Raw genomic sequence first — 16,625 nt, 5'->3', positions numbered from 1 at the left:
TCAGACCATAATATGCGTTTCCACTGTTCAATGGTCCAGTGACGATGCTGTTCGGGCCATGTCAGACGCTGTTTCTTTTGGATGGTTATTAACATGGGACGCAACACTTTGTAACCCATGTACTTTGCGACGAAGTGTTCGTTCTGATAGCTTGGCTGGGTACGGCATTGTACTGTTGGAGCAGTTTCTGACTCGTTTGGAACCGAATGGTGGTTGCCTAGCTCCCTAAATGCATGTGGTCCCAATTTGTCTTGATTGACTTTCGGCCACTGTTCCGCTGCTGAGATTCTTGGTGTCCATGCTTCTTCCACTGTAGATGGATACTGCTTACTGTCTTCGAGGACACCGACAAACGCAGCCACCTCCTCTAGGCTATGGCCATGCTCTCGGGCAAAAACAATGGCTCCCTTTTGCCACTCTGTCACGTACGACCCATGGTTCCACCTGAAAAAAACAATATCTCAACAAATTTACATTGTACCAATACCTCAGACATTCACAATGATCATCCAATAGTTTTGTCATCATCTACACGCATGTTCACGTCCTGCTACGTTGAACTTGTACCACCATATTTTGTTTGGTGTGTTTATTTGCCTGCATGTCACAAGGCCGGTTGTGTAAAGATTGCAGACATTTTGTCGCAGAGTTAAACAATCTTTAGCTTTCTAATTGTTGTGGAACTACAAGTCCTAGCTTGTCCTGAGGCAGTGAATTAGCACTTATGTAACTTCATGAAAGCAACTGTCACTGCCTTTTTTATTTTATGCATAATAACAAGGAAGACGGGACCTTGATTTCTACGCAGCTTCAAACCCTCACTGTACAAGAGACTTATAGTACCATCTACAGGCTGTAACGGGGTGTTGCTCTCCAATGTATTGCACTTTTGTTTTACTGCAGATTATTTGCATGGCGCTGTGCCTGTGTCACCCCACCATAAGGCACCCAGTACCGCATTGCATACTAGATTTAAGTGAGGCAAATTGATTATGGCAAAAAGGCTAATTGAGGCTTTACTAAACAGTGTATATGTGACACAATCGGCTCACTGTCCTGCCATTGATGGCAAAACCATCGATGGTCATCCCTACTTCAAACTTAATCATCAAATTGTACTGTTAAGGGGCACATACATCAGCAATCACAAAATAAGGATTCATAGATCCTGTGATTTGTTTATTCCTTTTTCATCCATCTGGGGGATGCCATTACCTCTGTTATGTATAGTGAGCTGTGGAGTCGGTCACTAACTAAGACTGGCTCCCACCCCCTATATAACCCCTCCTATTCCACCAGAACCTCAGTCCTTTTTTTTTTTTTTGTTGTTTTTTTTTGTGCCTTGGAGTAAGGCACTAGCTAGGTCCTAACTTCTAGTTTGTTTTAATTCCTTTATTTTTCTGTTTGGTTTGAGTGCTTAGTTCCTGGCGACAAGCACTAGCAGAGTGGGAAAGAGATTTGTGTGAACCCTGTATCCCACTCTAAAGGTGGCCTCTGGGAGAGTCCCCAAACTACATAGTCCCTGGGCACATCTGAGGGGGCCGCTGGGAAAAAGTTAAGCTTGATACATGTTCATGTAAAAACCTTGTTTGTTGTATTTACTGCTTCCCGGCACGCCACATTGGTAGAGCGGCCAGACATGTTACTACTCACGTGGCAGCAGCTGTAGGTGTTACAGAACAGAGCATGCTGCTGGCTTTTTGGACTCGTTGGCGCTCCCATGACGCGGCACTGCTGCACGTGCAGGCGTGCCATCTTCCCTATGAGCCGCTGTACATCATGCAAGCGAATGTGGTCTTCAGGAGTCTGGTTTGTTTGCATTTAAACAGATGATTTAGAGTTTTGGGGTTTTTTAAGCCTCTTTTTGCTGTCATTTCAGAAGCAATGCTTGTTGTGAAAAAAAAAAAAACCTTCTGTTCTTGTGTTTTTTGTTTTTTTTTCTATTCAAACAGTGCTACGCTTTTTCCAGAGGAATTTAGGTAGCTATCTGTATTGGTTAGAGTTGTCTTTCTCTCTCAAATATGGAGAAGCCAGACAGGGGTTCCAAAAAGCAGGGATCAGTCATTTATACTTGTACAAAATGTGATAAAAAAATTGCCAAAAGGTTGTACGGAACCAGGGTCGCTTTGTGCTGCTTGTTAACAGGGAGGTTCGGCCATAGATGAATTGCGTCACTCTCAGGCAAATTATATGTTATCCTGTACTCTAGGTCCTAGTTTGTCTGATCCCACGGTAGAGCCCAGATGAGCCCAGGATATGGGACGTTGTCTCGCTGAGATGGCAACAGCCATAAAGAAAATGGTAACATCAGCAGGGGCCACAGTCGCTTAGGGACGTTCAGGCCAGTCCTCGTGGTCTTTCCTGGAGATGAGGTTTCAGCTGCCTTTTCCACGGAAGAAGCGGAATTAGATTTTGACTGGGAAGACATCTCAAACTGGGAGGAGGACTCCCATTCTGATTCAGGGGTTTCTATGTTGATAGATGCGGTCAGGGAGACTTTGCGTCTACAGGAAACGGCTATTCTAGTGACTAGTTCAGTTTCTTTCTTTAAACGTAAGAAGAAACGTGTCTGTTTACTCATTTTGAAGAAATATTAAAAGAAGCCTGGTTAAAACCTGATTCCATATTCCGAAAAATGTAAGTATCTTTATCCTTTTTCGGAAGAGTATACCAAGCTTTGGGACGTTCCACCTGTGGTGGATGCTCCTATTGCTAGGTTGGTCAGGAATACTGTTATTCCCACAAGTCTGTAACTCCTAAAGATCCTATGGATAGGAAGAATGAGGCTGTACTTAAGTCTATATTCACTTTGTCAGGAGTCTCGGTGAGGCCTGTTCTGGCCAGCGCATGGGTGATGAAGACCATCAATTGTTATGCTTCATACACACTTAAAGATTTTCTGTCCAACCATCCCACTAGTTGATTGGTTGGAATGAAAATCTGCTAAGGTATGAAAGCAAATGACAATCAGTAATTTGCTCCCAAACGCCAGACAATGGACAAAAACTGTTTTGAACAAATTGTTTAGATCAAACATTTAACAAACTTGTCTGAATGACCATTTTCATCTGTTTTCTGGCATTTAGGAGCAGTAATTGCTGATCATCATTTACTCCCATACGTTACCAGATTTTTATTCCAACCAATCAACTAGTTGGATGGTTGGACAGAAAATCTTTACGTGTGTACCCATCTTAAGATGGCCCAGATGATTGCTGGGTTTCAATCAGAGGATTTGTCTGAAGCTATTTCTTTAGTTGATCAAATTTCGGAGGCTCTGACCAATATAGGCGATGCACTAATAGACATTATTCACACATAGTCTCATATTTCTGCTTTGGCCATTTCCTCCAGACGTTATCTATGGCTTAAAACCTAAAAGACAGACCTAGTTCAAGCATGCTTTAGAGGCATTGCCTTTTGAAGGAGGTTTTCTGTTTTGGTCTAGAAATAATTAAAATTTCTCAGGTCACGGGAGGTAAAAGTCCTTACCTTCTCGTATCAACACCAAAATCCCCTAGGTTTCATTCCTTTCGGACCCAAGGCAGGGGAAGCTTTCAGGCCTTCCGGGGTATGCCTAACGGTCACTGTAGAGGTGCCATCAGGGGGCATGGTGTCCCCTGCACCAGTCAGCCTTCTGCTAAGTCAGCAGGTCAATCCACATGACTGTCACGGGACTGGGACCTGACCTCTGGTGGGAGCCTGCTTACTCAGATTCTGGGAAACTTGGACACAATCCAACCCGTATTTTTGGATTAGTGGACTGGTAACCAGGGGTTACATTTTAGATTTGAAGGGTCGTGTTCCAGAAAGATTCTTTTCCACTCCCCTCTCTCTCTGGATGGTTGCAGAAAGGTGGCTCATACAGGCAATTTCTGCGCTTTCCGATTCCGGAGTAATTATTCCTCTTCCGGTACTGCAGCAAGGCCTGGGGTTTTACTCCAGTCTTGTCTTGGTAGACAAACCAGACAGGAAAAATGAGGCTTCATTCGAAGCCATTCCTTTCGCCAGATTCCATGCCCGACCACTGCAAAAACAACTGCGTCATCGATGGGTAAAGTCAGACCTTCGATTAAACAGGCAGATGTTCAGATTCTCTTTGCAGACCCGTCAGTCACTCCTATGGTGACTGCAGGATGCAAATCTGAACAAGGGTTGCCAGTTGTCAGTAATGAATTGGACTATTCGGTATGAATTGGTTCAGGCTCAATCCCATCTAAGGAGTATACCAGTGCGAAACCAACCAGACAATGCCACGGCAGTTGCTTATATAAACAAGCAGGGTGGCACACGCAGATGGTGAGCAATGAGGGAGGTTTTTCACATCCTCCATCGGGCAGAAAGATGGATTCCAGCTATTTCAGCAGTTTACTTTCCAGGGGTGGGCAACTGAGAGGCGGACTTCTTAAGTCGCCACAGTGTGCATCCAGGGGAATGGAAATTACGCCAGGAAGTGTTTGTGGAAATAGTTTCCAGATAGGGGAAACTTTTGCCACAAATTTCAGGCCCTGTCGATCCTATTTCAAAGGAAATTGGCCTCCATTCCTGAAGCTCAAACCTTCTTGCAGGGGGTTCTTCGCATACAGCCTCCTTATGTCCCGCTGGTTCCTCCTTGAGATTTTAATTTAATTTTGGAGGCACTTCAAAAGGCACCTTTTGAGCATTTGGAATCTGTAGAATTGCCTCGGAGTATTGAGTTAGCACCTCTTTCTTGTAAATCTCCGCTTCTCATTATTCATGAGGATAGGTTGATGTTACGCACTATAACTTCCTTTCTCCTGAAGCGGTATCTGCTTTCCACATTAACCAGTGTTGGGTGGAAAATTCTTTGAGCAGCCAGTTCTGATGCCCCCTTAAATTGGCTTGCTTTGGTAGATCCCAGAGGTAATGGCATCCCCCAGATGGATGAAGAAGGAAATAAGATTTTTACTCACCGTAAAATCTCTTCCTTAGTCCATCTGGGGGATGCTGGAATCCCTTCCTTGTTTGGTTTCATACTAGTTACCTGTTGGTTTTCTGGTGTCTCAGTTCTTCCGTGGGTCTTTCTCTGGCTTTTCTAAACACAGACTCAGGTCCTAGTGGAAGGGGAGGGGTTATATTGGGGTGGGAGCCAGTCTTAGTGCCCGACTCCACAGTTTACTATACATAACCCAGGGGTAATGGCATACCCCAGATGGACTCCAAGGAAGAGATTTTTTGGTGGGTAAAGATCGTATATCCCCCCCCCCACACGCACACAATTTAAAGATTCAACAATCCACCAATCTGAGCCCATACGTTGGCAGATCTGTCTTTTTGTAAGGCTCATCATTTTTACTAGTAACAGTCGGCAAATCGGCTGATTGTTACCATACCATAAATGTTGTTGGAAGGTAGCTGCTGATCACTTTGATATCTGCCTGCGTGTATCCATGGTGTGTGAACAGTTTGTGATCTTGCATGTGCACTGTGTAATGTTGCTCTGCAAAATCCTTTACTATAGGAAAACATTTCAAATGATATTTATTATGTATTTACACATCCTAATATGGATGATAATAGACCATCTATTGCAGCAAGGTTGAAAACCATTCCACGATAGAAATAAACATAATTTCTGTGCTGGGATGGGAACTTCTACATGTGCATTTGCGAATGTTGGATGTGTGGTTGTTTTGTTTTTTTTTTTGTCTATCCAAGTTAAGTTGTTCATTTGTATTGATCCTTTTTTTAGGCATTTTCAATTTGTTTGTTATATTGTAACTGGACATGATTATGTACCTTTACCACTCAAGTCATATCCGCGCTCTTATTGCAGTGATGCCGTGACTCACGTGGTGTCCGAACAGAACACTTTCACGGAGGTCCTGAGCTGGATTGAAAGGAAGACTGGGACGCCGGCGCAGGGTGCAGAAGGACAGAGGGCACCACATATTTTGGGCATCTGTTGGTTCACTGAGAGTATGAGTTCAGGGAAACCTGTAGCAGTGGAGAATAAACACTGTTTAGGAGTAAGTGCAGGATGTATCCCTTATTCAGAGTAACACTTTTGTCAATGGAATTTTTACTCATAAACATCCATCAGAAAATTCTCGTAGTTAAGTTAAAACTGATTAGTGTTTCCTTTTTTTTTATTTTTTATTCTTCAGTTTCCTTTTGTATACAGGATTAAAAGCTTGTAAAAGATGTTGTCCACCTAATAATCGTAGCGTATCACAATCCTGAGGATCAACCACAATCCGCATCAGAGTTCAGGGCTGCGAGAACCAGGGGAGCAGCGGGAAAACCGGCTGCTTTGAGCAACCCTATTGAGCCCTGGCTAAGTGAAGGAGGGCACTCTAGGAAATCATTTCCTAGATAGGGCCATATTCAATTTGGAGCGAAAAGTCTGTTATCGGTGATACTATTTTCACTTATCCCATATTCAATTTAAAAGACTTTTCGCAGATGCGAGTAGTCTTTGTAAAAAAAAAAACGGGGATAAGTTTTCACCACTGAATTGGGATTTTGGGGTGCAGAATTAAAAAATAAATAAAAAAAAATAGCCTGCAGCCTTTGGAATGTCCCCTTAAAGTAATCTGTGTCAAATTTTTTTTTAATTTTTTTTTTTTTTTAAAAAGTATAGGACACCCCAAAAAAAGTGGTTTCATTTTGGGGGCGAAATAATAATTGGGGGACAAACTTAAAAACTAGCTAAATTGGATTAAAGAATTTTTAAAAATCACTTTAGGGACTTAAAAATATGCTTGCACCCATTTTCATGTACCCCAAATTTAATGGGACTAGTTTATTTTTTCCCAAAAAAATAAGTCAAGAGCTTTTCTTCACCACCTTCAAATCCGCTGTTTAAAAACCCCAATTACCTTCAGCAGGCCAAATCGGGGGTACCCTTAGTGATCCCCCATGTCAGACCATGTTCTAGGGGGTGACAGGCTGATTTCCCCAAAAGTGACAGGACTTTTCCATACTTGCCTTTCCGCCGGGTCCCGTTTTTGCTGATTCCTAATTGAATACTGGGATAAGCGGGCACGCGCCCGATACTTTATCCCAGGAAAAAACGACGAAGAGGTCGGACTTTTCGCCTCAATTTAAATATGGCCCTAAGTAGTAGAGCATCTTTGACAGAGAGATATGCATCATTAAAACAAACAAACAAAAAACCAACATAAGATTGTTTTTAATTAGGGATGTGCAGGCTCGGATAGGTTCGAGTTTGCACGTTGAGTTCGGATTTTTCCCTCCAAAAAAACGGAACTCAGAAAGAGGCAAAACGTCATCTTGCATGGACGAACATAATCATTCCTAGACAAAAGTTCCTGGACAAAAGTCCAAGAATGGTGATGTTCGTCCATGCAAGATGACGTTTTGCCTCTTTCTGAGTTCTGTTTTTTTGGAGGGAAAAATCCGAACTCAACGTGCAAACTCGAACCTATCCGAGCCTGCACATCCCTAATTTTAATACTATTATATGTGTGCTATCAATTTAGGACAAATTGTATCAAATTACTTCAAAAATACCCCTGGGCTCCCTTCCTTATTCACTACAAATATAAGCTGGCAGCTACAGCTTATGTATTATATGGTGTTGAAACAATGTTGCAGTACTCCGCTAAAGTCAACCCAAATTGTGTGCATGTACAGTATAAAGTATATGCACAGTGTATAGAATTATAAAATTGAATATGTTGTAGACTTTTTAGTCGAAGGACATTTGTTGCTATGAGTATAATTGTTTGTTTGAGTTCTTCTCCTGTATGAACCCTCTGACTGTTTAACCCTCTTAATCTCAGGTTGTGAGACCTTCAGTCTCCATTGACAAAGCTGCTGTTACCACAGTACCCCCGTATGCCTGCCAACGGCGAACACCTCTAATCCACCATAACTCGGACATTACGGTAAGTGATTGTATGGGTTGCCCACAAGACCAGAGAAGCTTGGTGTTCTATGGGGATAGGCCGTGAACTGAATGAAAATCATTTTGATTCCCATTTTAATAAAAAATGTGTGTGTGTGTTACCCACTGGAAGACACATCTTCTGAGCCTTGCTATCTCAGGAGAATACTTGGCATCCGGGAGCAATTTAGACGCTTGCCAAAGCAAAGTGTATAATGGATGTGGTACTTAACTGGTTGGATAGATAGCGATGACCTCAATGCACTCCATGGTCAGTGAAATTTCAGATTAGAAAACTAAGGCCTCTATGTACTAAACCTTGGAGGGAGATAAAGTACCAATCAATCAGCTCCTAAGTGTCACTTTAAATCAGGGGTCTTCAAACTTGGCCCTCCAGCTGCTGTGGAACTACACATCCCAGCATGCACTGCCACCTTTTTGATATAACAGCATGCTAAAACTATGTGCAGTGCATGCTGGGATGTGTAGTTCCACAGCATCTGGAGGGCCAAGTTTGAAGACCCCTGCTTTAAAGGCTGTGTTTGAAAAATTACAGGAGCTGATTGGTTGGTACATTATTTCCATCCACTTTCTCGCTAAGGCTTAGTACATAGACCTGCAAAAACTTGTTTGTCCCTTTCATCTGAATAGAATGCCTCTTATGTGGAGATTTAATGTTTTACTTTAGGAATTTTAAGGTAAACTAGACCCTCCTGTTATGTCTGTATGAATTTGTTTTTGCTGTGATACCTTTTCAGGATGCTCTGGAAACATTGGCGCGAGCAGCTGCTTTTCAGGGCTCTGAAGTTCGATGTCTGGGTTTCACAAGAGCAGCGTCTGTGCTTAAGTATCTACCATACAAGCTGCAGTCTGCAGAAGAAGCAAAAGGCCTGCTGTGGTGTGGGGGTCACTGCAAGACTGTCATCCAGGTAAGGAGTACATACCAGATGTAAGATGGTTAGATGCCATCCTGTCCTTTCAACCCTTAGAGCTACGCATTTCGACTCCAGTCCTCAAGTGCCACCGGCTGCTCATGTTTTCATGTTTGAGTTAATCTATTTTGCTGGGACAGTAATTATCCCACCTGTCGGATATCCTGAAACCATGAACAGTTTGGAGTAGTTAAAGCCTGGAGTTGAAGACCCAGGTTCTACTGATACCAGATTGATTGGCAGTGGCTGTAATAAGCTAGACCAGTGTTTCTCAAACTCTGTCCTCAGGACCCCAAACAGTACACGTTTTGCAGGTCACCTAGCAGGTGCACAGGTGTATTCATTACTCACTGACATGTTTTAAAAGATCCACAGGTGGAGCTAATTATTTCACTTGTGTTTCTGTGAGGAGACCTGGAAAACATGCACTGTTTGGGGTCCTGAGGACCGAGTTTGTGAATCTGTGAGCTAGACACACACAGCAGAACACTATGTTTAAGATGAAAAATAGTGGTTTTGCAATAGGCAGGTAGTTTAGATTTCATTCAAGTAGTTAATGTTAACTTTTTATTAAGTTGTGTGTTTTTTTTTTTTATTTTATTTTTTTTATGTATTTATTTTTTTAGAAAAACTTGTTCTGTTTCCCAGCTAACCTGGCTCATTTATTCCATAGACCAGTGGTTTCCAAACTGTGCCGTGGCACCCTGGGGTGCCTCAGGACACTTGCAGGGGTGCCTCAGGTTGTTGGTCCAGCACAAAATCAAATTATTTATGGTCAATTTAATGTAAATATGTGGACAAACAGAAGCACAAACCTGTCCACCACATAACTGAACCTAAGGATGACAGGTATGCACAATTTAATTCACTTTACTACCTTAGTAAGAAAAAAAAATTTGGAATTTCTCAATAACAAACTCTTGGCTTAGGGGTGCCGTGAAAACAAAGCTGATACTCTAGGGCGCCGTGATTCAAAAAAGTTTGTGAACCACTGCCATAGACCATGATCTGGAACTTATTTCTGGGGCTCCAATTCCCTTTCTGAAAAGTAGTTTGAATTAATGCGTGAACGGGTTACACATATAATCCATCTAGACCTTTTTCTGGGTTTCAAAAATCACTTGTTCAGCAGATGGTGGTAGCTTGTATGTGCTATGACCGATACCATATGTATTTTGAGAAGTGACCACTGGTTTCATGTGCAGGAGATATTGGAAGACGGTGTTTGCACTGAAGTGGAGGTGCTGAAAAACGGTGACCATTTCCAGTGTATGGAGGTGCGTGTTTACACTTTATGCATGTTATACTCTATAGAGGTCGGTGTAAAAGGTGTAGGACCGATTTTCCGTAGGAATCGGAGTGCCACTGGCTACAGTACCAACTTTCCCCAATTTAACACACAACTGCTGATGCTTCTGTAAATGATGTGGTACAATCCACCAGTCATTCTGCAAATATGGTTTCATGTAAAGCAGAATCTAGAAATGGTGCCTGATTACTAACCACATTGCAGCATTAATTATATATAATGTTATACGACTTTGCCTGTTGTGACCTACATATTTCTTATAACCATACATCCAGGATGACCCCATCTCCTTTCTCCATCTCTAGCTCCTCACAGGTATATTTGGTGTCGGGATACGTACAGCAGAGCGCTGGTACAAAGATGGTGTGCGGAAACTGAGTGACTTGAAGGAACCCAAGATTAAACTGACTGCGGACCAGAGAGCAGGTAAAAGTGAGCGTATGGCGTTCATGGAGGAGGTTCTGTCACTGTCGGCATCGTATGTAGTGTGGTGTCCTTCATGCAGGGCTGGAGCACTACACAGACCTACAGCAGCTTGTAACTCGTGCGGAGGCTGACCGCATGGAACATCTAGTAAGAGACGCTCTGCAGAGATTCGTCCCAGACATCCAGGTCACAATGACTGGGGGGTTTTGCAGGTAGGAGTAAGTAAAGATTTAATTGACCACCAAATTTTATTTTCTTTTTCACTTCATGTCCCATTGTCCTAGAGGACTGGTCTTGTTATAGTGTGGGAATTAGGACAAGAGTTGAAGGCGGAGGCTATTGTTTGTTCAAATATGTAATAATGCTCCATAATTACGGTTTGCATATACAGTTATAGGGTCAGTTTAGAATAAAGGGTAACACTGGCAATATAATCTGATCAGTGTTACAAGGAGAATAGGCATGTATCTTTATAGCTGTGTATTACAAAGGTATCTTCTAACTTTCCTAAAATATTTATTATTTAAGTCACCGTTCATAGGTGCCTGTAAATGGCTACATAAATGTGTTGGTTATTAAAACACACCAGCAAAGGTTGTACAGGAGTCCCCCGCTACTAGTTTCTAAAATATTCAAAGGCCTAGTGAAATGTAATTAAAACTGATTAGTTCCCTGGTGAGACGTACTTCCCATTCTGCCCTGTGTTCTTCCTGGTGGTCGCTATGCCCTGTGCTGTGCCGCACTATCCTACTTTGGGGCTCTGTGCTCCATACAGTACTGTCCACACCAGCGTTCTTCAACCACTGTGCCATGACCCACTAGTGTACCACGCACACTTGAGTCGGCACAGTCAGAGCTGCCTTCATTTGTACTGTGGTCCCGGGTAGCACTGGGCTCTCCTTGGAGGCTCAGACACACCTGAGCCGTGACCTATAGAGACAGGATGGCGTAACATCATAGGTCACGCACGCCACGTTTGCCCGCCTGTGCACCCACTGGCCCGCCCACATGCTGCTCACAAAGTGTCTGAGCACACAGTGCCAAGCCGAGTGTAATGGCCGCAATACCAGCTGATGAGGGACAGGACAGGGACGACAGTCTCTGCTGCTAACCGGCAGGGCCCATTGAGTGCTATTTTATTTTTTTCTGTGGGAGCAATGTGTTGATTTTTTTATGTAGGGAGCAGTGTGATTGTTTGCTTTTTCTGCGGGGGCAAACAATCCTTGTTTTTTCAGTTCGGAGCAATGTGATTTTTTTTTTTTTTCTGTGTGGAGGCCAATGTATGTTTTTATTTTATTTATTTTTTTTTTTTTTCTCTTCTCTTCCCCTGGGGGACTGATGGTTTGCCTTGGCAATTTTAAAATCTTGTTCGGTGTGCCGGGAGTTGAAAATCACTGGTCTACTCTGTTCACAAACGGTTACTTTCCCAAACAGCGGGCACATACGTTCTTTCTTATGGTTGACGTAATTCTTTAGTCCTACACCCACAAATAGAGGTTTCCTATGTCACCATTCCATTACATATGTCAGGGCAAAGAGATTAACTTTGACTTTTAAAAGGAGCACAGAACTGGAGTAAAGTGAAAATGGCATTAAACAAAATAGTGCTAAACGTACAATGCCAGATCGTCAGATTACTGTACGAGGAAGCCTTAGGGGCACCGCTTCTTCCCACCACATGTTCAGGAGCTGAAACTGACCACTTGAATTTCTGTTTCTATGACTATTGCAGCATGGGAAGATGGAGGTTAGTACTGGTGTATATTACTTCTGGCTGGCATGGTGACCAGAAAGATCACCTACACTGTTAAAAGTAACGTGGTACCACTGACTTTACAAGGATCGTTAGTAGCTGGTGGTGTCAGCTATATCATGTGACTCCTCTTACCTTCACTCCCACCCTACACAATTTGACTCTTGCCAAACACGCAGGGGTTGTGTGATGCAGTGTGTGTACATATAGTCGCTCCTAGATCATGCATTTTAATATGCAGCCCTACGAGTCTCCAAACTAAAGCTCACAATTTAGGTTAGATGAAGTGTGATATTGCTGGTGGTTCAACACCATTACATTGGCGCAACGCAGACATCGCCTGCACTTCTCACCTAATTGAATTGACCCAGCAGAGTACACAAACCATTCATTGTAATAAGTTGTGTTGTGCTCTGACAGGGGGAAGCAGCACGGACATGATGTAGATTTCCTCATCACCCACCCTGATGAAGGAGCATTAACCAGACTACTGAAGAAAGCTGTAGCTTGGCTAGATGAACAGGTAAGCATGATGTGCATGCACACTAGTGTAATAGTACAGCTCACAGCCTGCACGCTGTGCAGGTTACATGGAATAACTACATCATCATCCATTAGTAACCATGTATAAGAGTGTGTAGGTAATCGTACACCGCAGGAGTCCTATTACCCGAATCAGTGCACAGATAAATGTGCCAGAACATGTATTCAATGAGCCTCTTGTCATGTTTGGTCAGGATCTGCTCCTTCCAGAAGTGTAAATAGTTTAAATCTCTATTTCCACTCTTTTTAGCACCTTCATGCAAAATCTATTTGTAAATGTTTTGGGAAAGAGGAGGAATTGCACTCCTTTGTGTCCATCAATGGTAGCTGCCAGTGTCTCCACAAATTCAAGTGAGTTCTGTTTGTACAGTGCACTGGTGCTAATGCCTCCGAAAACTCTCAAACTACCATGGACTTCGGGTTGGCAGGAAAGGTCCCTTTCTGGGTATAACCGAATCGTCTATCCCATGCAACGCATTACTATTACATCTATGCAGGCTTGGATTTAGTAGTAACTGCTATTGTAGTTTTGTTTTTTTTTAAATTAAAAACCGGTGAAAGCTTTATTCTTAAAGCGTAATGGGCCTCATTTAGAGTTGGCGGTACATTAGTTTGCCTGGTATACAGTACGCATTTCTGCAGAAATTAATCCATATGTAGATTTGTGTATCGAAGAGTTGTCCTCTTAGGCATAGGGAGGCAAAATGGTGATGAGCCAGTGTTCCCCGAATACCACAATGGCGCCATAATTATACATAAAGATATCCTCAGATACGCTTCTCAGGAGTTGTAGTTCGTACAGGAACTGGTGGATTCGTACACAAATACAGCAGAATGGTAACAATCATAGACACAATCTAGACACAGATTGGTTAATTGTGCATTTACTGCTCCATCTGTACATAATTAGTCTATTTCAATTACTTATCTGTCATTTCTGCTAGGACTCCTGCAGGAAAGAAGAATGGCATTGTATTATGCGGGGTGATCTACAGATGTTGGTGTGCTTGTATCTTATTATATTTTTTATGGCAAATGTGACTTTAATGTTTCTAAGTAACCATAAAGACACTTTTCTCTCTTTGTGTATAAGAAAATCATTATTTATTATATTGTGTACAAATGGGATAACATTGGCATTTAGTACGATCACTGTTAACCCGCATCTGTATTTGCTATCATTTATACAAACCTGTGTGTCTGGCGCAAAGACTACTTTAATGCATCTTGAGGTACCAGTGTTCTCCCCAGAATTTTTTTTCCAGCCGGGTGGCATCAAGTAGTAGCCGGGTGGGGGCCTCCGCAATAATAAAATGTTTTAAACTCTGATCTTATAATGATTTAAACTTAAAATAACATTTTATATATTAATTCTACACTTATCTTATTAGAGGCCCAGGTGTCTGATGTATGAAAAATCTGCAAAGTCTGTAGGATCTGGTCCTTTTTGTACAGCTCCCAGATACTGTCCCCACTTGCAGGCGACCGAAGTGCCGGGTGGTAGGCTGTTTCTTGCCGGGTGGTGCACCCGCAAAAAACAGCCTAGGGAGAACACTGGGTACATTTGACTCATCGTACACAAGTATTTATTTATTTTTGCATAGTCAGTGTGCAAATGAGTCCAACAGTAAAGAAGGCCTTATGTTTGGATCTGTATTTTATATCCATGTGTATTATATCTATTATTGTGTAAAATTAAAAAAGAAGAGGGGAGACCCATTGGCGTTTGACTCTTAAACTCCTATAAAAACAAAAATGTGCTATGCTTATACTTTTTTTTTTTTTATATATACATTTTTTAAAAATGTACAACTTCATTATTCTAAAGTCCACTACTCTGTCTAAACAGCCAGAGCGCAAGTCTAGGGCAGGTATGGGCAACAAGCATCCCTGTAGCTGTTGAACTACAGATCCCATCATGCCCTGCTACAGTTTTAGCATGCTCTGATAGCAAAACTGTGGTAGGGCATGCTGGGATGTGTAGTCCCACAGCAGCTGGAGGACCACTTATTACCCATTCCTGGTCTTATGGGCAGCTCGCCGGTTGGTTCTACTGTGTCTAATAAACTAAACTTGTCTCATTGCAGGGTTTGCTCTTGTACCATCATATGAAGGAGCGATCTCGTACATTTTCCAAACTAGATAGGACCTTTGACGGCCATGAAACCTGTTATGCTATCTTGGCCCTTCCAAGCAGTGACTTGGAGAAGTCTGAGGCGGAAGCAGTGGTTCCTGGAGTGTTGGGTAATGATCTTGCCTCCCCTTGTCCTGTGGGTGTAGATGCTCGCAGACGGAGAGCTGTCAGAGTTGATTTGGTCGTCACACCTTATGCAGAGTATCCATATGCCCTTCTGGGCTGGACAGGTTCAAAGGTTAGTGGTGGTGTGTAATCTATTGGATAGACTGTTTATTTTTTCTTTAGTGGAGGGTTTTCAATCCTTAGAATAAATCAATTGTTATGATTTGGAGATTCATCTGTTTTTGAGGTTTCAATTTATTTTAGTTGATTCAAGAAAGCTTTATTTTGTGGTTTTTGAGTATTAATTTAAATCAAGAATTTTATTTTGGTAATGTACAGAATAAGGGGTTTATTTAAAAGGTGGAGGCATGTAAACTCCGCCACTTCTGTGTGCCCCTAATTTAAAACGGCAATGATTTTAATACCATAAATACACCGCTTATATTGCTATTTATATAGAGGCAGTAAAATAAAAGAACTCTACTCTGAACCCAACATGCCAGCCACCTCCCCTGATTATATTGTTTCCTCTACCCGGTCTGATGGGAGGGCCCAAAGAACAACTGTGTACTCCACCAAGTAACACAACATTCTGTGTGGCGGAACTGAAGCCCCATTTTGTAAGACTGAGCTGTCCAAGTGGAAGATTGCATGACTGATGTAGCCTTCCAATGGTTGTGTTTGTGTGGTCCCATCCTTTGCTTACAAACTTGATGGACAGTTACTTAATTAAAACAAACCCAACACTGTTCATTTACTAACTTTTACAGTACTGATGCAAATCAAATGTGGCAGTGAGCCATATTTATTTTAGCGTATTTGGTGACTGTTGGATACACTCCAATTAGTTTATCCAACAGGTGCAGGTATGTAGAGTGTTTGTTTATTTCTGAAAAAAACCTTCCTTTACCAATATGGGGTGTGAGAAAAAAAATCTGCAATGTTGGTAGTTGCCAGAAGGTATATATTGTGACTCCTACGTCCCTACACTGTATTTTTCCTGTCTCTTGGTTGAGTTAGGGGTGTGTGTCATGTTTGTTTCCAGCAAGATTGGATGGTGGCTCGCCTGGGGACGCGAGCTGCTATTTCCAAGCAGCAAATGCAGGACTCGAGAGTCGGCAGCCCTCTTCTGTTTGGGGAAAATCTGGACTCTGTGATTCAAATTCACTAGAGAGAAATCCCATATTCTGCAAAATAGGAGAAATACAAATTCTCCCTCAGCAACCTCTTGCCATTAATTAATAGGAGCACCGTCATCAGCCAGGATAGCAGTACATTTGGCAGCTTGGTGGGACTACACTTTACACAGGCATTTCATCCCTTCAGGAAGAAGAAAGGTAAGCCAGAGGCAAAGCCTTCGCTGTGACTATTGTAGTGAACGGCCTCCATTGAATCCAGTGGGTGGCAGGTGTCGAAGCATGCAGAAACATGCTATCCCCTCAAGATCAATGGGTTTGCTTCATCAATAACCTAAGGATACAAGATCAGATTTAATTTTACACCCAATTGGAATATTTTAATGAAGTCCCGAGTACCTTACTCTCCCGTGG

At 42.4% G+C, this 16,625-nt stretch overlaps 1 protein-coding gene across 7 annotated transcripts in view; it reads left to right on the top strand.

Moving 5' to 3' along the window:
- Positions 1–16,625, top strand: part of POLM (DNA polymerase mu) — a 67,463-nt gene that overhangs the window by 4,272 nt on the left and 46,566 nt on the right. For all 7 annotated transcript variants that reach the window (XR_015869455.1, XR_015869456.1, XM_088443293.1 and 4 more), the window contains 8 exons: positions 5,798–5,990; positions 7,770–7,874; positions 8,632–8,802; positions 10,011–10,082; positions 10,420–10,540; positions 10,620–10,752; positions 12,714–12,816; positions 14,924–15,208. Coding sequence is in view for 5 of the 7 variants with exons in the window: in XM_088443293.1 (XP_088299419.1) it covers positions 5,798–5,990; positions 7,770–7,874; positions 8,632–8,802; positions 10,011–10,082; positions 10,420–10,540; positions 10,620–10,752; positions 12,714–12,816; positions 14,924–15,208 (1,183 nt within the window). In the remaining 2 variants the exon portion in view is untranslated. The remainder of the gene's footprint in view (positions 1–5,797; positions 5,991–7,769; positions 7,875–8,631; positions 8,803–10,010; positions 10,083–10,419; positions 10,541–10,619; positions 10,753–12,713; positions 12,817–14,923; positions 15,209–16,625) is intronic.

Source organism: Taudactylus pleione, unplaced genomic scaffold (genome assembly GCF_031769625.1).
Source record: "Taudactylus pleione unplaced genomic scaffold, aTauple2 ptg000329l, whole genome shotgun sequence".
Lineage (NCBI taxonomy): Eukaryota > Metazoa > Chordata > Amphibia > Anura > Myobatrachidae > Taudactylus > Taudactylus pleione.
This window is presented reverse-complemented; position numbering and strand designations above follow the sequence as displayed.